The 23,667-nt window shown below is 45.5% G+C and overlaps 2 protein-coding genes across 46 annotated transcripts in view; both read left to right on the top strand.

The window, feature by feature from the left end:
- Window positions 1-13,090, top strand: part of MAP2 (microtubule associated protein 2) — a 172,861-nt gene extending 159,771 nt beyond the window's left edge. For 22 of the 33 annotated variants that reach the window (XM_068686420.1, XM_068686406.1, XM_068686408.1 and 19 more), the window contains 4 exons: window positions 5,809-5,901; window positions 7,282-7,363; window positions 8,085-8,197; window positions 8,903-13,090. In XM_068686420.1, coding sequence (XP_068542521.1) covers window positions 5,809-5,901; window positions 7,282-7,363; window positions 8,085-8,197; window positions 8,903-9,118 — 504 coding nt within the window. In that variant the 3' untranslated portion in view covers window positions 9,119-13,090. The remainder of the gene's footprint in view (window positions 1-5,808; window positions 5,902-7,281; window positions 7,364-8,084; window positions 8,198-8,902) is intronic. The other 11 variants (XM_068686424.1, XM_068686423.1, XM_068686429.1 and 8 more) reach the window with 1 other exon arrangement.
- A 229-nt stretch (window positions 13,091-13,319) lies between these two features.
- Window positions 13,320-23,667, top strand: part of UNC80 (unc-80 homolog, NALCN channel complex subunit) — a 133,816-nt gene continuing 123,468 nt past the window's right edge. For 6 of the 13 annotated variants that reach the window (XM_068686387.1, XM_068686392.1, XM_068686391.1 and 3 more), the window contains exons 1-2: window positions 19,918-20,356; window positions 21,638-21,686. In XM_068686387.1, the coding sequence (XP_068542488.1) occupies window positions 20,265-20,356; window positions 21,638-21,686 (141 nt within the window). In that variant the 5' untranslated portion in view covers window positions 19,918-20,264. Of the gene's footprint in view, window positions 13,475-19,916; window positions 20,357-21,637; window positions 21,687-23,667 lie in introns of those variants that run through there. The other 7 variants (XM_068686390.1, XM_068686384.1, XM_068686389.1 and 4 more) reach the window with 3 other exon arrangements.

Raw genomic sequence — 23,667 nt, 5'->3', positions numbered from 1 at the left:
AAATTTATTTAAAGTATGAGATTTTGGTAGTAAAGATGCCCTCAGAAAAGATTTCTTTTGCTCTTGTGTTATGCTGATGGTGGCTTTTCTTCCCTTTACTTATACTGACATGCCTAGATCAATGTGGCCACCTTATTAATTAGATGAATCCTGTGATGTGCAGATGAGTGGAAAGAAGCTTGCAAGTTCTTCACAGTGAGAGATGTAAATCAGCCATCATTGTCCATGCAAGTACTAAAGACATGGTTGATTGCAAGGCATTTCTTTTATTTTATTGACTCTTCTCATCAAAAGTATCTATTTTCAGTTTGTAATTGTTTTATTACAGTTCAGCTGTTCAGGCCAAAATACTACGTGGCCAGTGTCTGCCTCTGGCTATGTTTATAAAGGTCAGAGATGAACCTATTTTGCTCACCCTTTGCTAAGAATCAGATGAGGGTGGTACATCGTTTTCTCCATGCAGTGTCCAGTGCAGCCTTTTATTTTGAATCTCACTAGTGCTCAGGCTGGCAGCTTTGCTGGTATGTGCAACCAGCAACTTCTTGTGAGTAAATTCAGTAACAGAGGCTGAATATCATCTCAAGCTCTGTGTGCAGATGTGGAAAGTCTGGGGCACCCACTTTCTTTTCAGGGGCTTTGCTAGGTCAAGGAAATACCCTTGCTCTCCCTTTCCTCTACCTGTAGCCTCTGCCAGGAGCATCAAAAGTGTAGTATCATTTGTCCTTGGGAGCATAGGGATGTGGAAGCAATTAAAACTGCTTCTTGATTCTAATCAGGTGCTGAACTTACCCTCACTTCCCATGCACAACAAACTCTTGTCTTATTCAATCCCTTTGTTAACCAGCAGAGCAAACACTGAAATAATGTCTAGTTCCTGGGGTGCAGCTGTGTCAAATGACTGTGATGCTGTGCTAAGTAGGAGGAACCTGCCTTCTTTGATAAGTTGTTAGGAATCTGAGCTTTTTCCAAGATCACAGCCCCACACAGCATGTTCAAATGACAAGTGGAACCAGGCTAGAGTAATTTTAAATGTTTTAGGCTCAGTGTTTGTGGTAGAACTTCTCAAAGACCATAATTGCATGGCAGGGAGAACATAAATCATCAGCTTCTTGGAAAATGCATGCAGAGCCTGTAATTTTATCAGCTTCTCAGTTTTTGTTCTCTGAGCATCTTCGTTTTGGTGTGCACCAGTAAGCCACAGGAGAGAAGGTTTTTTATGGATTATCTGCCCAGACACTGATAAGTTGTGGGCTTCCCTTGTTGTTGGGAAAGCTGAACTGAATGATTAGAGGCAGCAATGAAACTTAATTCTTTGTTTTTCATAAGCTGTTTTCAAACATTGCTTTCTTTAGTAGTGGGGCACGGCTGAACCAAATTCTCTCTTGCATTTCTCTGCCTTCCGCTCAGGGCTTCCACAAATTCCTGCTCCTGGTGAATACAGAGATGCGGTAGTGTCAGAGGAAGCCTGCTTCAGGCCCCCAGCAGGAGGCTGTTGTACATTAAGACTTTGAAATCCAAATTCACTTTCTGTGAACAGCCGTAGGGAGCCATATATCTCAGTGGGAGATTCAGAAGTATTGCCAGCGAGTTGCTTCTTGTCCAATGGGTCAGCTTAACCCCAAAAATCCCTCCTGGTCTAGTGTAGATGGGGCGCTCAGACCACAGCCCCTTCCTGCTTAGATTGCTAGCCAGGCCACTGTGTGTGGGGAGTTGAAGTTTACCCTGCTGTGTGCAGGTCGACACAGGCTTCATCTCAATAACTCTGAGAGATAGCTTCAACACTTGGCTTTTTAGCTGCCTACCCGTAAATGCCGTGCGTCTCCCAGCACTTGGTCAGACAGCTTTCAAACAGCACAGAAGGCATTGGAGCACAGAGGCTGGACAACGTGGTTTTGTGGAATAAACCCAGCATTGTCTGTAAGGCTTGATTTTTCCGCTGTGGTTTCACTTCACCTGGCTATGACAAACGCTGAGGAACCTCACCTTGTTCTAATTAAAATCCTACCATCCAGTCCCTGTGCAGCGTATTTTGACAACCCAGCACCAGATCAGTAGAAGAGAATTTACCCATCTCAGACTGGTGGGGCAGTGGGGCTATGAGGGAGTCTGTCAGGATATTAGCCAGTTGGGCTGTTTAGTGGGTGTGAAGAGAAGGCAGTCCCGTTCCTGCTGCAAAGTAAAACGTTCCCTTTCCTGAATGAGAGCACAAGCAGGCTTGATCTTTCATTTAATGCGCGTGTATATTAGAATATAGAATTATACGTACATCCCTAGCACACCTCCACCCCCACACAAGATGTACATACGCGTTCAGGAACACGGAGACCTTCCTGGTGAGTCATGGTATTTGTGCTGTCTCTATCCCAGGCAGATGCATCATTTAATTCCTTTCATCAAGTGCCATCGTGAAAGTTTACCATTTTCTTTTTGTAGCTCTGTTCCCTGGGGAGGCAGTTCAGAGCCTCCCTGCTCTGATAGTTAAATTTCCCTCTAGATTCCAGCTTCAAATAATTCACAGTCCGTTTATGCTCTTTGTTTGCAAGCCAAAGATTCTCTTTAGCCTAAATGGTGCCTGTCCCTTTCTGGTACTTTCCCTCTGATGTTTATAGCCTGATTTCCCAAAGGAAACAAAGCTCATGCAGTCATGCTGTCTGGCTGGCAGTCCCAGGCATCCTCAACTCATTTGTAACTTGTTGGCCAATTTCAAATAGTGCTGGTAGGGGAGCAGGGGTTACAAACAGATGCAGTCCATCTAAGTTGGGTGATAGTTGTTGATTGATACAAAACAGACCCAGCCCCACACCGCCACTGGGGAAAAGGCAGTGATACCTAAGCCCCTGCTGCACAGAGACGTTGGCTCCTGCTTGCCCAGGCTAACAGACCTGAGAGAAGCTAGGTGGGTATTGCTGGCAGGAGGGGTAGGCCTTGCTCAAGAATACAGGATGGGGGGATTACGTGGTTTAATCTGTAGGATTAATCAGTTCGTAGAATGCTTTGTTATAGAGGGCAGTCGTGATGTGAACATGTGCGGGGTTATCGATGTATTCCAGGGAAGGGAGAAACAGATCATGAGGAAAACCCTTGCTCAGCGTGCTTCCTGCCTGTGCTGGGTGACCAGCACATCCATATCACTCATCTCACTTCAGCCCTCAGCACAGGACATAAGTGGTACATAGGTCTCCTGCTGGCCCCTCTACGCAGGGGCACATTTCACCCAGTGAGACAGAGAGGATAATTGAGATGATTGTTCCACTGCCTATCTGCTAGCTGGGTCCATGGGCCATGAGACTCGTAATCTGTCAGACTTGTGGGTGCAAATCAACCTTCAGGCACTCGATCAAAGGTGCCCTCTCAGCTTATCACCTTGCTTTGGCTTCACTTTTAAGCTACAGGCCCCCAGTCCACAGCACAGAGGTCTTGTCATGACCAAAGTCAGCATTTTCAGAGCAAATTTATCCCTGTGGCCATTGTGAAGAGGTGCTGCTGATCCATTGCTGAGAGATGTGCTCACAAAGTGCTAGGGAGGCTTTCTGTTTTGCCCAGTTCTGTCTGGCCCGAAGCTCTCTGAGACCACGATCTGACTGCACATTTGATGTGTGCCTCAGTAACTAATGTGACACCTATCGCGTATGGTACCGGGGTACATTTTTTAAACAAATGGTATATTGAAATGAAACACAAGCCTAAAACTCCAGTGGCATTTCCTTTCATGTTTCAGTGTGCATTGGTTTACTTACATGGAGTAAGCAGATGGGAGAAAGACAGAAATCAGCTTGCCTATTGAAGATGCCCTTGGGAAGGGCTGAAGGTGACCTACCAGTTGTGGAGCTTTCTGGTGCTGTCATCGCCATCACTACTGAGTGTGCCATTACCAAACTCTAACAGTTTAGGCCAGGAAGCATTTAATGTCCTAATGGGTTTGACTGATGTAGTGGTTACACAATATGTAATGAAGGGGACCCATGGAACAGCTTTCTGTGAAGAAATCCTTTTCATTAGCTGCAAAGTGTGGCCCTCAGGAAGCTTCTTCTTGGAGTTTACTGGACGCAAGTTAAGAGTAGCACTCCAGCTGCTCAGTGCCAGAGGATATTTAACTCGGTATCTAGGTGTGGCACTATCCCCACTGCAAGAACTGCAAAATCTGATGTCCCTGTGAGGCAGGCAGATTGTCTTTTCGTAGTGTGGAGAGGTGAGGCACAGAGGAAGTGAGTGATTTCTTTCAGAGGTCTAACAGGGAGCCCAGAGCAGTGTGGGGACCTGAAACCAGGAGGCAGAAACTGCATGGGGTTCTTCCTCCTACTGAGCACTTCAGCTGGTGTGCAGCTGCTTCGTGTTGCTGGGGTGGTTTGAAGCAGGAAGAAGGTAACCCATATATCTGTGCCTGTCTCTCTCCTACATATCAGTTAGCCCCTGTAGTTTTACCTAAAACAGCAGCCGACAGAGCTGTGCTAAATGATATTATTGAAGGCAATAGAAGTGTCATTTAATAATGAATAGATAATGCCCAAATGAATATGGCTTGTACAGGAAAGAGAGTATGAACTCATATTGCATATTAGTAAGATAAGAATGAATAAAATCCACCATAACACATGAGTAATGACCTCATATTTAACCCAGAGAAGAGAATACGCTGCACCAGCAGCACTCCTTGAGTAAGTAAAAGCTCCTGGTACGAAGAAGGCCTGGCTAGAAGTCCTACTCACACACCTGCAAAGCCCAGTGCAGGTGAGCACAGTCCCCTGCTCTTGCTCAGACAGGAGCCCGGAGGTGGTGTCACCCAGGTGTGTGCCCAGGTGCCCCTGCCTCCTGCTAACTGCCCCCAGCAGCACATCGTTCCCTGGGAGCACAACCACTGGTGGCACCTGACATTTGCTAGGTGAAGGGACTCGTTTGATGGTCAAGGTGGGACAGCTGGGCTTGGCCTGTCCTTCAGAGTTCCCTCCAGGCACTGTCATGTGCCTGCAGTGCCTCCGTGGCTAAGGGGACACAGGAAAAATACTGTAAGGGAGGCTGGCACCATCATGGGAAAGTCAGGTGGCATTTCTGCCAAAAACCAAGTCCCCGGGGGAGGAGAGGCACAATGCTGCTAACACCAGCAAGCTGTTGTGGCCACCAAACAGTACAGGCAGCGCTGAGAATCAAGAAACAGGGGCTGCAGCAAGGAGTGTCCAGGTGTTGTTTTCTGCACTGCCCTTTGGTAGGAGACAGGAGAGAGAGAGCAGCAGTGAGCTCTGACTTCAGCTTAAGCCATTTGTCAGTCACCTTTAACAGGACACACTGAGATCAGAGGTCTGCTGTGTGAATGCAGACACTGTTAGGGCTGTGTGGCAGGAAGAGGGGTGAGATACCTCAGGATTTCAGCCAGTGCCTGAGCTGGCTGGGTCTCAGGTTGCTGCGTTGAAGGCTGGAGTGCTGAGCTCTGAGAAAGAGGGTTTCCATCTGCTCGTGTCCAGCAGGAACACTGGCCATCACTTAGAGAGCCTGTAACAGGCTTTCCAAGGACTATGTCCAGGCAAGTAAGGGATTCTTTGAGCTTTTCAAGGAAAAGCCACCTCTCATCTCTCCCAGAGTAAAACCTCTCTCCTTTGCATTTACACGTAACTACCATTTCAGGAGGTAGAAAAAGAGCATATGCTGCGTTAGCATCCTAAGCACAGAGATTGGTGTGGCTGACTTCCTCACGTTTCAATACAAGTGTCAGAAGAAGGAGTCACAGCAGGAGGCAGAATTACTCTGGCTCCCTTGTCCTGCAGCCCTATGGAGTGTGTGTATTATATATAGTAAGTTACCTCCGATTCCTTTTAGGTTAGGATTTTAAACAAGAAGATCGATTTTAGCGATATTCAGTCCCGGTGTGGTTCCAGAGATAACATCAAACATTCTGCGGGGGGAGGAAATGTAAGTAGCACAGCCAGCCTGTGAGCAGGCATCTCCACTGTGGTGACCCACCTTGCACAGCCAGCCCCCCTGTCTCCCTTCCTCTGAGCACTATTTTCCTTCTTACTGCTGTTCTCACATGTGAGTCTGGTCTGGTAGTCGTGTGAGCCCTGTGTTTGCAGTGGTGGCTTTCTGATCTTCCTCCACAGAGCACAACACATTACCAGGACTTGGCCAGGAAAAGAAAATTTAAAAGTTTGGTTATCTCTAAATCCCCCAGGATGCTGTCAGTTAAAGTCCAGTGCGAGCCAAAATGGTCCAGTGCCTTTCATAGCAGTGGCCTGAGAAAGTCTTTTCCAAAAGACACTCCAGCTCACAGTTGGTCGTCCCCCAGCATGTCAGCCCTTCCTCAGCTAACCTTATCGGTTACTGGAGTCATCAGAGAGAAAGAAAATAAAGAAAACATGAGGACAAAGAAAGCTCAGAGAATGGGTGTGATCAGTTAGCGTGCAGAGTGCTAATGCTGCAGCATCATTTTAGTGTGACCAGCTGAGGTTGCTCAGGGTGTGATCCAGCAGTCACACTGGAATAGTATAAGGAGGATTTGACCCCTCTGGTGAAAATGCTCTCTTCTCAAATAGAAGAGCAAACCAGCGGTGTTGCAGTCAGCTTGGAGCCCCTGTGTGGCCTAGCCTGGAAGGGCTCCAGCTTCTTAAGGCCTGCTAACACAGCCACACCTGGGAGCAAAGCAGGAGCCTTGCTGCAGCTGTTCCCGAGCTGGGTTCAGTGCAGCCACGGCAGCGCAGGGCACAGTGCTGCAGAAGGGGACGGAGGGTGCCCGTGCTGCCTGGCTGAGCAGTGCAGTGCCACTGCTGCCGGTGACTGAGCACCAGCGCAGGTGCAGCTGCAGGAGGCGCATTTGTAGACTCACCAGGCTCTCTGCAGCAGATTGAGCTGAAATGCATACTCTGTTTAGCTGGAGAAAAACATGAAACAGATGGCCAAGAAAAAAGCAGTCACCAAAATATTCCCAGTTGTCAGGATGCACGTTCAAAAAGCAGAACCAAACAGGGCAGGTCCTGCTGCATGCAGGGCTTTGGAGCATCTGCCCTGAAAGGAGGCTCAGGAACATTTTAAAAAGAACCTACAAACTGATCTGCTTCATCCTCCTCTTCGTTTTGCTAATAGAAAAGCTTAACCCAGCTCTGTGATTTCCCTAGGTGGAAAGGAATCTTGCTGTATTAATCCAGGTGTTTCCTCCTTTGTGGCATGGTCTGTTTTCTACTAACCATCTCTCCTTTTCTAGGGGCTTGTAGGGGCTTGGCTCTTCCTCTGCAGGCCTTGGCTCTTTATTCTGTTCCTTTCATTCTTGTAATCTGTGTTTGTGTGTGCTTTTGACAGGTACAGATCGTAACCAAGAAGATTGACTTGAGTCATGTGACTTCCAAGTGTGGCTCACTCAAGAACATCCATCACAAGCCAGGTAACGTAGGAATTCATGGGGTGTGGGACAAAGGAAAGACTAATATTGTATGTGCAGGAAAAAACATGGATGATACCGTTCTCTTTTATAGTCCAAAAGCAAATAAATACACTTAGGTAATACGAATAATATTCTACTTAACTAAATGTATAAAGACAAATATCTGGGACCACCTGGTTTAGAGATGAGATTAAAAGAAAACAATGCAAAAGGATACTGGAAACATGATGTCAATTTGATAAAATACTGATACGCAGACTGAAGTTGGCAAAATACTTAAGCATATGCTTAGATCCTCTGAAAATCAATAGGACTGCAGCACATGCTTGCAGTTTGAATGTGTTGAGGATTTTATATTTTACTTAAATGTGCAGTGTGTTAGAATCACAGAATGGTTTGGGTTGGAAGGGACCTTAAAATCATCTAATTCCAACCCCCCTGCCGTGGGCAGGGACACCTCCCACCAGCTCAGGTTGCCCAAAGCCCCATCCAGCCTGGCCTTGAGCACTTCCAGGGATGTGGCATTCACAGCTTCTCTGGGCAGCCTGTGCCAGGGCCTCACCACCCTCATAGTGAAGGATTTCTGTTTTTCCATGTTATTCTGTGCTTCTCTAAAATCACTAGACCCCAACTAAAAAGGAACTAGTCTGAATGTACCCGCGTGCATCATGTCAGACTTTCTCCTGAGCCATTCTACTCTTTTTTTCCTTTTTCTGTGTAGGAGGTGGGCGTGTGAAAATTGAGAGCGTGAAACTGGATTTCAAAGAGAAAGCTCAGGCTAAAGTTGGTTCACTTGAAAATGCCCACCATGTACCTGGCGGTGGTAATGTCAAGGTAAGGGGACAGCCCTTGGGGAAAAGGCTACCACTCTGCCCTGGCCCAAATTCTGTGGTGAAATTACCAGTTACCGGAGCTGTGAATTCAGTGGTGGCTCTAAGCTGAGTGGGAAACGTTTGCTCAGCATCGAGCCCATTCACATGCCATTTGCTCCCCCTGGAATTTGGAATGATCAGGCTCACATCCATATCTAAGATAAATTTGAACCTTACAGTGAAACCTCCTGTAGTTTGTGCACTGGCTTTCCATCTAAAGAAAAACCTTGCTTAGGACCTCTGTATAGCACAGGCATGATATAATAATATTTTATAGTGTGGATATCCCAGAGGATCAGGACTACTGTGTGAAACATGAGGAAAACATCTTGAAAGTAAGGTCACCCCCACAAGCATTTGAAAATACAGATTTCAGAAACAAATCACGATGCCCATAAAATGTCTGTTACATTCATACAGCTAAGAACAGTGGTAGTGCTCATTAGGGCATAGTAAGGGCAAATAGTAAGAGAAGACATAACATAGTGAGCCAGTGATGCATTAAACAAGGTAAAAAAAACTTCAGTTTCAATCCTTCTAGGGACTGAAAAGCTTCAATCCTCTTAAAAGTTCTTAAAAATAAACAAAAAGAGACCCAAATGATAATCTATAATGAGAAACTGCTGTGAATATATAATGCATTAAATTCTTTGCTTTCCTGGAACAGATTGACAGCCAGAAACTAAACTTCAGAGAGCACGCTAAAGCCCGTGTTGATCACGGGGCTGAGATCATCACGCAGTCACCAGGCAGGTCCAGCGTGGCCTCACCACGCAGACTCAGCAACGTCTCGTCCTCTGGAAGCATCAACCTGCTTGAATCGCCCCAGCTTGCTACCCTTGCTGAAGATGTCACGGCAGCCCTTGCTAAGCAGGGCTTATGAATTTGCTCATTTTGCGTTGTATGAAGTAATAATATTTAGGCATGAGCTCTTGGCAGGAATGGGCTCAGAGCAGGTGTTACATTCATTCTTTACCATGTCTAAAACTACGTCACATCCCAAGACTTGTAGTTATCATACAGTTAAGAGAAAAAAAAAAAAAGAAAAAAAAAAGAAAAAATAATTAAATAGATGCTGAAATTGGCCTGATCTCCATTTACAACAGGAAGACACTGGCTTTATATGGGCATACAACTGCAGTATGTTACATTGGACAATTATTGTTGCTCTGCTCTGTCTTGCATGGAGTACCGTACTATGATAAAATGCATTTTTACCTTTCATGTGCCTGAAGGCCATCCACCTCTTTCTGAAGAGCCTTGTTAATATCCCAAGTTGCTCATTTTGCTGTTCTGTTGATAGATGGGGGAAAAAGAAAAAAAAAAGTTGCCCATTGTAAGTTATTACAGGTTAGATTAAGAGTCTGCTTACCAGAAGGAAGGGCGTATAGAGAAATTCAAGTTTAATTTAAAAAAAAAAAAAAAGTGTTATTTTATATAAATAAGTAGAACAAAAGTTGAATTAAGTTATTAACTTTTTTTTTTTGGACCTGGGTAATTATGTCAGTGTATAGCTGAAAAGCCAATAAATTATTTAACTAATAACTGAAACTAGTAGTTGAAAACATCCGAACAATGCTTGGGGAAGTGACGTAAAAAAGCTACTGAAAGCAAGCACTTCCACCCCAACGGACTTGTGTCTGATTAGAAAGTTGGTTAAGCGGCTAGATTTGTGTACGCACCACCGGTTTCACATCCTTTCCATCTGTTTAATACAGTATTATAGATATATATATTTCTCTGTGGTCATTTGTGATACGCCCTCCTCATATACTTGAATATTCTACTTTATTCACAGTATCTGTGTCTCTTGCACCCTTTGGTGTTGCAATTTTAGGTATGTAAAAGTAGATGTTAGCAGGGTTTTTTTTTCCCTCTTCATAAAAACACATTTTAAAATGATGAAAACTTTTAGCATGAAGTTGCTTTCTGTAACAACTAAAAGCCGTGACCCTGTTTTAGTGCCAGATGCAAGTCTTTTCTGTGATGCTAGAAAAAGGATTCCTTCCCTCTTCCCCTCCCTTCTTTTTTTTCCACAAAGTTACAATTTTTGTGGGGTCCAGAAGTTTGTAAAACGGTCTCCAAAGATGGTTGGGTTTGGATTCTGGATTTTTTAAAAATCCAACATAGTTTGGCTTTTTTTTTTTTTTTTTAACTCCTGTAGTAACAGTGAATGTTAGATTTATTTATTTTTTTTCTTTTGCTAAAGTTGAAACACAAAAACGAGTATTAAGATGTTGTTTCCACTCCTTCAGTGATGTCTTATGTATACGCTCAGGCACTCAGATAACAGTGATAAGCATAAAAGAGATGCCTGTAAATTATAGTACATGAATAAATAAATTGAGCTCCCTAGACTGGGCTGCCATAGCGATTAATCAATAAATAGGGCATCTGAAAATCTGAGCAAAGTGGGATTATATTGACTATAAAAAGTATAAGAAAAAGTGTGCATAAAATATAAAGGGCAGAGATATATAAACATCCAATCTAATGGAGTTACCTGCGAGAACTCCAGCGCTGTCTTATGGACACTAAGAGAACACTGAAGGTAATAAGGTAGTATTACTCATCAGCAGGTAATAATCTGCTGATACTATATGTACAGTAGACATTATCAAATGACCAGTTTACATTCTTGCAGATTGTTTGATCTTTTCCTTTTGAAATCTCTTAACTAAACTTTGCACTGTCAGTTGAGCTATATTTGATACATGTATTAGGTTAACATTGTGTGTTGGAAGCTTTTGATCTGTTCTTTTTCTTCCTTAATTTGTATGTGTGCGTGTGTGTGTGTGTTGGGGTTTGAACCAAAAAGACTCATAGAGAACATTTTTATGTCTGTGGAGAAGGATTCTAATAATTAATAGCACAGGATTCCAAATAATTCAGGTAGTAAATGCACAGTTACTAAGCAGTAGATCTTCAGTGGACCAAATGAGGATTTTGGCTAAGCTGTCACAGCAGTACAAAGACAAAACAAAGTTATTAAATCTCTGTAAATTTTACTGAAAATGAACTCCTAACAGCCACACACATGACATTTCAGCTCTGCAAAAAGCTTTTTCACACTGTAAAGTACCTAATACTGTTGGAAAGTCAGCTCTTTTATACAAAGGACAGTGAGCTTAGAACCATGCTAAATGGGTTCTGATTTCTGCCTTGTATTTGTACAGAGTTAATTAACTCTTGCGTAGAGTTAATTGTATGAATTCACATGGAAACAAGTCAAAAGAGGTGCTTAAAAAGCCTCTTCCCATTTTTTCCAGGAGAGCAAAAGACAGAAAGAAGAAGAAGAAGAAGAAAAACACATCAAACAGTATTTATATCACATCGCTCTGATTACACACTATAAATTAGCCTTGCAGTGTTTTTTTTATGCCTTTTGCAAATGTGGGTGAGAGTCTATGGTACTACTGAACCTCAGCTTCTCTGAGGCTGAACACCAGCTAGTGAGAACAGTGTTAACTTGTGACTCGTAGTTTTTTGCCTTTTTTTTTTTTTTTCTTAAATTCTGCTTTTAAAATTGACATACTCTAGATAACAATGCTTAGATCATCCACCTATGAGTCCAAAGTTAGAGTGGTGTAACCCACCAAGTCATTTATTTCATGCATTAAAATGAGCTTTCTTGTCTTGATTCAGGCAAAGACCTCTATAATCGTAATCATCCTTCCATAGAAAGAATCCTAGAATGCTGTGGAGTTAGATGAAGGTAAAAGAAATCAAAAGAGTTTTGTGCTGTTTAAAAAAAAATAAAGTTATGTTACATGACTCTAGATGTTCACTGAAAAGCTCATATTAATCTAAACTTCTCAAGAAGAGTGTTGGTTTAAAAAAAAATGTTTTGTAAATATGTAATGTCCACTAAAGAAGATAGAGCCAGCTTCCTGGAAACTGCATCCATTGTGTTTCTTTTTGCAGGCATGTTGAGCCAGCAGGTATGTTGGGTGTTTGAGACCTAACTTTGTAACAAAGCAGAGATAATCCAGATAAACGGAACAGTGAAACCTGTTTGGATGGCTAGGGGAGAGCCCCAAATTAATAGTCTGTCAAATTGTAGAGACAAAAGGGGCTTCTGCCCCATCTGCAGAGTTCTGTTCCTACGTAACCACAAGCAGAAAGAAATCAAAGTTGAGCAAACCTCTGTCCAGCAACAATAAAGGAAAAACTAATATTGATGAGGGTAATTTTGTGCCCACCGGGGCCATGTATATTTTCACTGTACAGCAGTAAATGGTATTATCCATTCAGTGTTATGCTAAAGTACAGTAGTGACCTCATCGTGACTGCTTACAACTAGATGTTTGCCTATATACACGACCCAAAGGGAGTCGAAAGGCAGCCTGTGTGCAACCACATGTGAGCAGCAGTTTTTGCCGTGCTGGACCAAACACCGTTTGAAACCCAAGCACCCATGTCCCTTCAAAGGCAGCTGCCTTGAAGAGTAGAACACGTTTGCTATAAAAACCGAAGCAGGTAGAGTCTAGCCTAGGTGTGTGTAGAGTTCACCCTCTCGTCAGGTTGCTAGAGCAATTCCCGCTGCAACTCAAGCAATTCCCACTGCAGGAAGGTAAATTAGTTTCACACTTGGAAAAGTCAAGCATATAAAAGCCACTTCAACTTTAGCAAAGAGAAAAAGCCAACGAATAAACATGCTGTATGCTGGGATTTCAAGGAATACAGTCTGCTGTTACAAACCTGTGTTTTTTTCTGATAATTCTAGAGCCTGTTACCATAAGAGGCATTTCTTGAATGGCTGGTGGTAGGTAATTCATGTTTTTCAATCCAATTTGCAATTGTATTTGTTGCTGTATAGTGATTGTTTTGCAAAATAAAACCGCTTGTCATCTAATTCCTTGTGTTGGTTTCCACTGTTTGCCAAGGAGGTCTTTGTGCATTCAACCCCTGCATGAAAAACCACTGCACACACCTGCTGCTGTGCTCTGCCAAGAGAGGCCAGAGCAGATGAAGTCATGTTTTTAGCGCTGTTATTGGCGAAAAATCTGATTTTACTGCTTGCGCCCTCATCAAGGCAGCACCCACGGCTGCAACCAGGCCGGGTCCCTCAGCCGCTGCCCTAAGATGGCGGACCCCGGGCCCTTCCCTCAGCGCCAAAATGGCGGGCGCTGGGGCGGGGCCATAGCGTGAGGCCATTGACAGCCCCTGGGCGACCATTGGGGCGCTGAGGGGACGGCGCTGGCAGGAGCAGGGTTCGCCGTCTGCCTTGGAGAGACGGGTGAGCGTCGCTGTGTCCACTCCCTGCAGTTTGCTGGTGTTGGGGCGGGTGGGAGGTAATGGGAGCGGCGGGTGGTGGGCTTTTGGGGCTGCCCTGAAAGGTGTTGAGGGAGCGGCCCGAGGTTTGGGGGCTGCCTGAGGTACTTTGTTGCTCTGGGGCTGCTGGTTGGGTCAGAGCCCTTGCCTCGGGTCGGTGTTGCAGGTGGAACGCTCCAGAAAATGGGCCAGGACAGCAGGGTTTGTCTGTCCAGGTGCTTTTTCACTGTGGGGCTGTGCTGTGGGAAGCAGAAACCTCTCCTCACAGGCTGGCCTGCCGCGCTAAGGCCCACACAGGGCAGGTTCTGCTGCCTCCTCCTGCTCTAATGCTTGCCCAAAATGGGTTTCAAGCCTGTGCCATTCAGGTAAGTCATGACACGGATTAAGTGAGACCTTCAGCATCAGCTGCTCCTTGAGTTCTGCGTGTGCCACAGGCTGGGATCTCAGTAAGAAAAATATCCCTTGAATATTGCAGTCCCAGAAGTAGGAGACTGAGGGGATTACCTGCAGTTGTCCAGCCTCTGAGTGAGCTGGACTTCTGACGTAATTCTGCAATGTTCATAAATAAATGCGGCCAACCTGAAAGAATCGTTAAGTGCTATTAATTATCCATTAGAATTATTGGGCACAAGGCAAAGCTAATATATCATCTGCAAAAGGGAAAGGATTAAAAGGTTGAGAACAAAAGCATAAATCCTCATTTAAGCATTTATAGCTAGAGTAATGGTTGCGGGCAGCTGGTAAGAACCCATGTCTTCCTTTTGAAGTGAATGAAGAAGAAATGGTGTTTCTGATGCTCCTTGTGTTTTATTAGCAGCACGTGGTAAGTGGTGTATTTTATGATTTGCTAGCAAGTTATGATGTTGGAGCACTTTGGTCAGTAGCAGCTGCAAATCAGATCTCAATTAACTGGTTATTGTAAGCCAGGGTAGCCCAGGAATACTGCAGCAGTATTTGAAAGATACACAGAAGGTCTTCCTGTCATGTGTCTATCACAATTTGTTCCTGGCACTGTACAGGAAAATGGTAGGGAAAAAAAAAAAAAAAACAAAAAAACATGGGAAATGGTTTGGTAACTGAATGGAACAGGAGATTCTCACTTCTGGAAAAAGGTGAACCTGTTTGGGTCTTCTTTTGTGTTCCTTTTTTGTTTGTTTGGGTTCATCTTGTTTTTTTTCCAAGACAAAGCAACAGTTCTGAACTACCTTTCTGTGTAATCCTGTGTGTACATTCACATGTTCGTGGTGCAAGGATTAAATGCCAGCTACAGGCGTGACTGGTATGGATGCTGGGCCAGCAGCTGGAGTCAGACTGGGGATGTAGGTACCCCTGAGCTGGTGGTGCCAGCAGCTGGAGAGCAAGAGAGTGAGGGTCTTAATGTCAGCAGCTGGAGGGACCACAGCTCGTGGGAGCATCTCCACAGGTCCTGTAGGTGGTGTGTCCAGATTGCCAGCTTCTGTGGGCACCGGGGCAGCAGTGGGAGTCAGGCTGAGGTCCAGATGAGTGAAGCAAGTGAGGGGCTTGGCACCAGTGGCTAGAGTGGGGCTGTGGGTCACAACCCCATGGGCTTGCCCCCAGGTAACAGGGCCCGAGTGTTTGTCTTCTCCAAAGCTGGAAATTTGGGATGGGTAATTCCCTACCACACTTCCAGCTCAGCAAGCTGGTGAGTGGGAGACCCCAGGTCTGGGTGGGGATATCAGAAGGGTGGAGGGGCTGTGCTGGTGGGGGGGGGGTACACAAGTGTGGAGTGCACGTGAGATGAGCTTGTGGGTGCATGTGTGCTGCTCAGTCTGGGGCAGGGCTTTCATGAGTGAGCTTCACCAGCCGGCGAGGAGGGAGAAAACTTGGCTGCCTGTACTGAAGTCTCTTGAGTGCCCTACAGAGGTGCAGTTGAAGGCAGCGTCTTGTCTGCAGCAGTCTCCGTGGCTGTGTTGGTGTCTTGTGTATACGTGCGAGTCCTTGGCATACAAGCTTAGCTTCGCTACTGACTGAAATCTGCAAACAGGAAAGCAGTAGCCTTGTCCATTGGCCTGGGATGGATGCCCTGGGTCTCTGGGCGCTGGTGGCCCAGAGGTGGTCCTGGAGGCAGGAGGAAACCCTGGGCCCAGGAGTGGCTGGAGGAGGCAGCTGCTTATCCATTCTCCATCTGTAAAGAGATTGTGATTCTGATCTCTTCTCTGCCTTTCTCCTACCGTCTTGTGCATTTATATTATCCAGAACTTAATTGGAAGCTGTTCCAAGACACAAGCTTGACACAGCCATGATAGAAATAGTTTTTCCCGAGCATAATTGCATGAAGAACAAATTAAGGTGGTCTGCTTTTTCTTCTGCTTATTCTTGCTTCTGACCTACTCTGTCTATTTCCGCTGATAGCCCAGTTTTTACAGGTAGCTGTAGCTGTTCCCCTTCCTTGCTGTCTCTGTTGATGTGATGCTCTTCTCTGGGAAGGGTCAGAGACAAGAGAGAGCAAGTGGGACATACCTGGTAGGCTCTTGGAAAAATGCAGAGCCAGATGCAGGGACACCTCATGCATGTGCTGAAGCTGGGATGATCGTGGAGCCAAAAGCAGCTCTAAAATGGAGGATGGATTGCACAGACAGGCTTGAAAGCACTTGTGCAAACATGGGTTGTGTTTAGCAGGGTTCTCTGCTCCCCAGTACAGTGTGCTGTGATAGAGGTGCAGCTAATGTGTGATAGTTCTCCTCTATATCCACGAACCATCTACCTGCATTTCCTGTGCTTCACAAAATTAGGCAAGTCGATTTTCGCTGCTGCGCTGTGCCCTGGAGTGCAGGCAGGTGTCATAGCAACTGCCCGGCGCTCGTCCTGGCTTCCAGCACATCTCATCTGCAGAGCAGCTCTAGTGGGAAGTGCTGCTTGGCAATAGGTAACGCAGAGGTCTTTCAGAGGATGTTTTTGTCAAACCTAGTGCGCAATATTGACCTTCGCTTCCTGTTTTTTATTGTTTTGTGATTGCATCTTTTTTGTTCAAACAAAAGCCATATATACAATATTAGGAACTAAGGAAAGCAGGGTCTGATCTGAAGTCCTCTTTTTATGGCACCACTGGAGTGCTAGTACTTGGGTGCCATCAAATGCTGACTGCAAATCTGAGATCCTCCACTGCAAGCAAAAGTTCAGTATAGGTATTTAAAATCTTCCGGGCTATGAACTTCCTTCTCTTAAAGTCGCAATTCCCAAGCTGCAAGCTGGTTTGCTTACTTACATGGGTAACGGAGTTTGTGTGTCCCTTGTGGTGGGGCTGGGGGCATTGTCTGCAAAACAAGGTGAGAATAAAATTGGCCCCTATTTGTCACATTAGGCTTGACAATATTCCTTTTTTTTTTTTTTTTTTTTTTTTTTTTTTTTTTTTAATAAGATGTACACTTGACTCTTTACCTGTTGTCATAGGAAGCCATTAAAAATTACTGAGTTACAAACAGCTTACTTGGAGAAGGCCTTTTTTGGCTCTTGCATCAGTTAGATAAATTGATACCTCCTGCATGTGTTTGTCTTAGTTACAGCTGCAAATTAACCCAGCTCTGCAGCTGGCCACCCTGAGCCCTCCCTGCTGAGGAGAGGACTTTTGGGTTCTGCTTACCCCTGAGTGGCTGGCCCGGACTGACCACGCAGTGCCTCTGGTGTCCTGTCAATCAGCATCTCTAGCAGTCTGTGAGTAAGCTGCAGTGCTCCTTCTGCTCTTGGGTCTGCTTCTGTGTAGCAGAGGATGGGAATAGTAAGCTCACAGAGTAGCAAGTAGGAAGGTGGTGTGAGTGGCTGCTACTAGAACGCAGAACAAGGAGAGATACCAACCTTGCACTTGTTGAGGCCTTAACAAAATCAGCTGATTTCTTTTTCTTTAATTGCAAGTATCATTAAAACTTTCTTTGTCATACTGTTTTTTGAAAGGGTGATTGTCACTGCCTTATAATTACTGAAACTCAGACTAAAATTAAATTTCAGACTTGTTGCTTACTGAAATTATGCTATATTCAATAACTTTATAATATATTACGGGACTGGAAAAAGCAATTCTTTAAAAACGCATTTATCATTCCTAATGCATTGATTCACTTCTGACTGTCAGGAGGCATTCTGTAAGGGATTAAAACTCAAATTCAGTTTCTAGATATAAAAGCTTTTTATGCAAGTCCTAGATGCATTGAGGGGATTGGAGATGAGGGAAGCTTTTTAAATACATATCTTGCACGTAGAAGTAATTTGTTTTAACCAACTTTTCTCTGCAGTTAGTTCTTAAAAGATTTTAGAAATCAATGTTGATTCGTTGTCCTCCCCTGTTTCTGACCTAACTTCAGGAGGGGAAAAAAAAAAAAAAGAAAAACTTTTGTGTTTGAGTGAGCTAATCCTGAAACTAAAGAGGCCTTATTTCTGCTCACCAGCAGAAAAAATTACTGCTAGCCAAACAAAAGGAAACAAGCACACACAAAAGGAAAAAAAAAAAAAAGCTTTAAAACTTCGTGGTTGTAAATAAAGCCTAAAGAATATGTTTAACAGATTATCTCCCAAAAAACTGTTCTAATATTGCTTTTGTGCAAGAGGAAGATTTTAGCAAAGCGTAGACCCTGTGGGGTCCTGTTGTCCATGAGTGGAGAGCAGGGCCAGCTGCAGTCAGTGCAGGGAAGCGCTGGCTTGGGCACTCAGAAACTCCTCCAGTAGGAGTAAATGCAGGTTATCCAAGCAGTGGCACTGGGTTTTCAGCAAATGTGTTCCACTACGTACCTACATGTATAATCATCGAATCAAGTTGGAAGGGACTCATAAGGATCATCGAGTCCAACTCCTGGCACCACACAGGTCTACCCAAAAGTTCAGACCATGTGACAGTGCACAGCCCAAACGCTTCTTTAATTCCAGCAGGCTTGGTGCAGTGACTGCTTCCCTGGGGAGCCTGTTCCAGTGTGCAACCACCCTCTCGGTGAAGAACCTCTTCCTGACATCCAGCCTGAACCTCCCCTGCTGCAGCTTGACACCACTCCTGCAGGTCCTATTGCTGGTCACTGAAGAGAATAGATCAGATCTGCACCTGCCCCTACACTGCCCCTTACGAGGAAGTTGTAGACTGTGATGAGGTCTCCCCTCAGCCTCCTCTTCTCCAGGCTGAACAGGCCCAGTGCCCCCAGCCGCTCCTCATATGTCTTCCTCTCTAGGCCTTTCACCATCTTTGTTGCCTTCCTCTGGACACTCTCCAACAGTTTCACATCCTTTTTGTACTCTGGTGCCCAGAACTGCACACAGTGCTCGAGGTGAGGCCACAGCAGCGCAGAGCAGAGTGGGACAATTCCTTCCTTTAACCGACTAGCAGTGCTGTGCTTGGTGCACCCCAGGACACGGTTGGCCCTCCTGGCTGCCAGGGCACACTGCTGGCTCATATTCAGCTTGCTGTCAGCCACAGCCCCCAGATCCCTCTCTGCGGGGCTGCTCTCCAGCGTCTCGTCACCCAGTCTGTGGCCCCATTTACCATAACCCTTTGAGCCCTGCCTGTCAGCCAATTGCTCACCCATCGTGTGGTGTTTTTGTTTAGCTGTATGCTGGGCATTTTGTCCAGTAGGATCCTATGAGAAACTGTCAAAAGCAGTACTGAAAGCCAAAAAGATCACATCAGCTGGTTTCCCTTGATCAACTAGATGGGTGACCTTACCAGAAAAGGAAATCAAGTTAGTCAGACAGGGCCTACCCTTCATGAACCCACGTTGGCTGGGACCAGTGACCGCATTGTCCCCCCAGGTGCTCTTCAGAAACTTCAAGGATCAACTTCACCGTAATTTTACCAGGCACTGATGTGAGACCGACAGGCCTGTGATTTCCAGGGTCTTCTTTCTTACCCTTCTTGAAAATTGGCACAACACCTACCAGCTTCCAGCCTTTCTGGGACCTCTCCAGATTCCCAAGACCATTGAAAAATAATTGAGAGGTCCCATGATGATGCCAGCCAGCTCTCTGCGCACCCTGGGATGAATCCCATCCGGAAACATGGACTTGCATGGATCCGGGCGGAGCAGCAAATCCTGGAGGAACCAAATAAGTGGTGTTGAGCAGCTCCTCTCCTGTTGCAGGAAGGAATGACCTCAGTGCGCCTTTTTCTTTAAGTGCCTGATATTAAGTGGGGTAATTGAAAGGCCATCAGAGATGTGGCCTGGAGTTCTGGGAGCATCTCTCCTTACACTTGCTATCTTTTTTTTTTTTTTTTTTAATTACTGATAAAAGCAATGGAATTTCACAAAATTCCTTGAAAAAATAATGGGCTAAGTGCTCCTCTCACTGCCCCCTCCCTCCCTCTGGAGGCACACAGGTATCTCCCGTCCCGACAGCCTTCTGCTCCCGGAGGGCTGCTGCCTTCCTGGACGGGAGGGACCTCTCTGAAACTTGCCTGAGGAGGAAGAGGAGGAGGAGGAGGAGGAGGGGGCAGCGGCGGGGAGCAGCCGTGTCCCGGGGCGGTCCCGGCCGGTGCCCCCCGCCCCTGCCCCCGCCCGGCGGCTGGCGGTGCCGGAGCTGTCCGCAGAGGGAGGTGCTGAAGGCAGGGAGGAAGCGGAGGGACGCGGACATCTTCGCTCCCCCAATTTCCTCCCTGCCTCCTGCAGCCATTTTGCACCAGCACAGCCGAAGGAGGCGTGTGTCGGGGGGGTGAAACTGGAGAGGATGAAGGGAAGGGGGTAAAGAGTTGCGGAGAGCGAAGAGGCGGCCGTGGGAGATCCCCCCCGGTATGACTGCTGAGCCTGCCTCGCAGCAGCAGCATCATGGTGAAAAGGAAAAGCTCCGAGGGCCAGGAGCAGGAGAGCGGCCGTGGCATCCCTCTGCCCATCCAGACCTTCCTCTGGAGGCAAACCAGGTGAGAGCAGCGAGCCCTGGGTGCGGAGGATACAGCTGCAACAGGGTGGGGGGGAGCTGGGGGGGGGGGCAGGCCAGCTGCTGCCCAGTGGTGGGGAGGCAGCGGTGATCACAGCCGCAACGCGAAGATGAGAAACAAGCTGTGCATTTTGCACTCTGCGGAGAGCAATCTGTGTGTTTTGGGACCAGGGGAAGGATTTGCGGCAGTTTAATCTGGTGACAGTCGCAGGCAGCTTCTTGATTTGACTTTAAAACATCGGCGTGCGTGTGTCTGTGCACCTCACCCCTCCTTGCTGCTCCCCGTCCACCCCCTTCAAGAGGACTTGTGGAGCTCGGGTACTCGGAGCAGCGTCCCTAGGTGCTGCATCGGACTTGCCGCTCTGCCCGCATCTTTATTTGCAGCCGTTCTGGAAGTGTAATCTATGCTTTATGCTTGGAGAGGTCAGCATGCAAACATACGTCAAAGTCTCACCCTATTTCATTGGATTGGAGAGTAATGATGTGTGAGGGGCAGGCTGAATGTATGGTTGGGGCTTTATGTTCCGTGTGGATCCTGGCTGTCTCCTGACTTGCAAGAATGTTAAACTGAAAACACCGAAGGGTGCGTGGGGGGAGGGTGGAAGGTTTGAAGGTTGTGGCTCTAATTAAAAGCCTTAGTCACAAAACCCCTTTATCACACAGTTCCCACATCCTCCAAGAAACAATATATAGTAGTACGACCCAATTAATGTGTTCCCCCCACCCTTTTTTCCCCTTGGTGTAACAGATTCCGTTCTGGAGGGGAATGACAGCAGAGGGTGGTTGTTTTCTAGCTACAGAGAACAGGCCTGCATTTCATCAGAAGCCTTCCGCGTCAGCAGTAATGGAGGGGAATAATTAATACAAAACTGGCACATGGATCCCTGGCTTAAAATATAGGCAGGGCAAAGTTCGGTAATATTTAACACTTGTTAAACAGAACATTGTGAAAACCTTTCAGTGTGGTAAAGTGGCTGAAAATTGTCTAATGTAAGATTTAGTCTGCCCTCAAGGCATGTCCTGTTCCCCACGGTTAAACTGCCATTTGGCATTTTAGTGTGGATACTGTCTTCTAGAAGAGGTAGTGGAACTTTGGCAGATGTCATCAACAGGTATCCGGGCATTCTTCTGCCTTCCTTTATGCTGAGTTTCTCAGCCTTTTGCCAACCTTTGACATGAGAATAATTTTTAAATAACTAAACAGAGTTCAAACTTGACGTATTGTCTTTCTAATACCTTTTTTTTTTTTTCCCCCCTCCTTCAGTGCATTTCTAAGACCTAAACTGGGCAAACAATATGAAGCTTCCTGCGTGGTATGTACCCATTTCTCTTTTTCAACTCTTTATTAGTAACTAACATTTTATGCAATGTGATCTGCCCCTGGTGGCTGACCAGCAAGCTTCTCAGCTCATCACAGAAGTGGATTTAGTCCATTCAGCCTAATTTTGTAGTTTTATCACATGAAGGATTTGAAACCTTTTCCCATCTAGAGAATTTAGATATTGTGCATAATTCTAGGCACAACAAAAAAATATTGCTTTTGGTATTAGTAATTGGACCGACACAGTAAAGAATGGTGCAGACAGACTGAGCTGAGACAAACTGGGTCTAAACTTGCAGTTCATCACGCGTGCATGTGCTCAGATGGGATTGATGTCATTTTGGTTTGTGGTTATTGGATTTTTTTCAGAGTTACAACACTGAAAATCTAAACATTGTTAACAACATACTTTAACCAATACTTCCTACCATTGTGCAAAATGAAAATGCCTCCTCCATTGGAAAAGAGGGGACGGTATTTTAGCAGCATAATTGAAGGGACTATTATGCAGATGCTGATAACTGTTATTTGTAAATGTATTTAGTATTAAACCTCAATCTAGCGTGTAGAGGGAGAAAAGGAAGACAAGCAGCAAGTTCAGATAGGATGGTTATCTAGGGAACAGCAGATAACTTAAACTGTTGCTGATCTTTGGATGACTTAAAATACATTAAGCAGTTGCAGCCAAACCTGACAGACTGGAAAAATGTGGTCTGGACATGTACCTTAATAGTTTAAAGTACTTAGGTCTCGCTGCAGCAATTTTCTGACTTCCTTCTCACAGGATACTAAGCTGGCGAAGCCATAGTTACTGCTGACTAATTTTCTCTAAGAAATACATAAATTTTTCAGGATTATTCCTAGATACCAAATACTGGCAGAGGACTGTTGTCTTAGTGTGTCGGTGGGTGAAATGCATGGCGGTTCTGGTACTTGGAGCTCAAAGCATCATCTCCGGTTTATACCACTGACAGCTCAGAGGATATAGCATGGAGTTTATTGCCTCACATCGTGCAGGAGTCTCAGGAGTGTGCAGGAGCCATGGCTTGATGCATTGCTAGTCTGAGGCTGTGGACCCACCTGTGAGCTTGTGTCTTCTGTTGCTGTTTGGTAGAGGGACAGAGCTTCCAGCCTGGATTGTGCCCCAGAATCGTGCAGTTACATACTGAACACGCTGTAGTCCCAGCAAAACGCCTTGGTGCTGAAGAGTCACAGCTTGGGCGTGGATGAGCTTGGCATTTTTTTTTTTTTTAAACCAATTGCATCCTCTGTGTCCCAAGGTCTGTGGTGCCATGCTTTATAGGAAGCCCCAACACCCCAAAGGGTAGGAGAGCTCAGTGTCTCAGCAGATGGGGAGAATAAGGAAATGTGTTCATCATGAATGCACAGAGACTGCATCAGTCCATGGAGAAGAGATCTGGGATTACCAAAGGCATTTTAGAATTATGTATGGCTCTTGCAGATATAAATATGGGGTTTTCATGCAACTTTAACTAGCTTCCATGAAGGTGCAGTCTGCTTCAGATAAAGGAGAGCTTGATTCTTCTCCAGTTCTTAACATAATCATGAAATAATGAGCAAAAGCTTCCAAAGGTGAGGTTTCGTTTTGAGGAAATGATGGGTTGCAACCTGAGCTGTTGTATCTGTCACCTTTTTTTGCCCTTTGCTTTCCTATCCCTAGCAATCCACAAGAATGCCTGACCACATCAACATCTTCCACATTATCTAGTAGGTCAGCAGGGTGCTGGGTAAGTGGGTGAGAGCTTGGCAGGTAGTTGGCTTATCTTCTGAAACATCAGTCTTCTTATCTAACACTGCCACATTGACTAGCCTGCCTAAGAACACTGTGCACCTGTTACACATGTACGATCTGTCCTTTTGAAATTATTTGCCAGAATGGTTCTAGGCATGCTACAGGCCATTAGCTGTCTGACAGGACTGCACAGCGCTGTGTATTATTATTCTTGGCTCTA

Source organism: Anas acuta, chromosome 6 (assembly GCF_963932015.1).
Source record: "Anas acuta chromosome 6, bAnaAcu1.1, whole genome shotgun sequence".
In the NCBI taxonomy this organism is placed as follows: Eukaryota; Metazoa; Chordata; class Aves; order Anseriformes; family Anatidae; genus Anas; species Anas acuta.
Note: the sequence above shows the minus strand (reverse complement) of the source record. Positions and strands in the feature narration are given on the sequence as shown.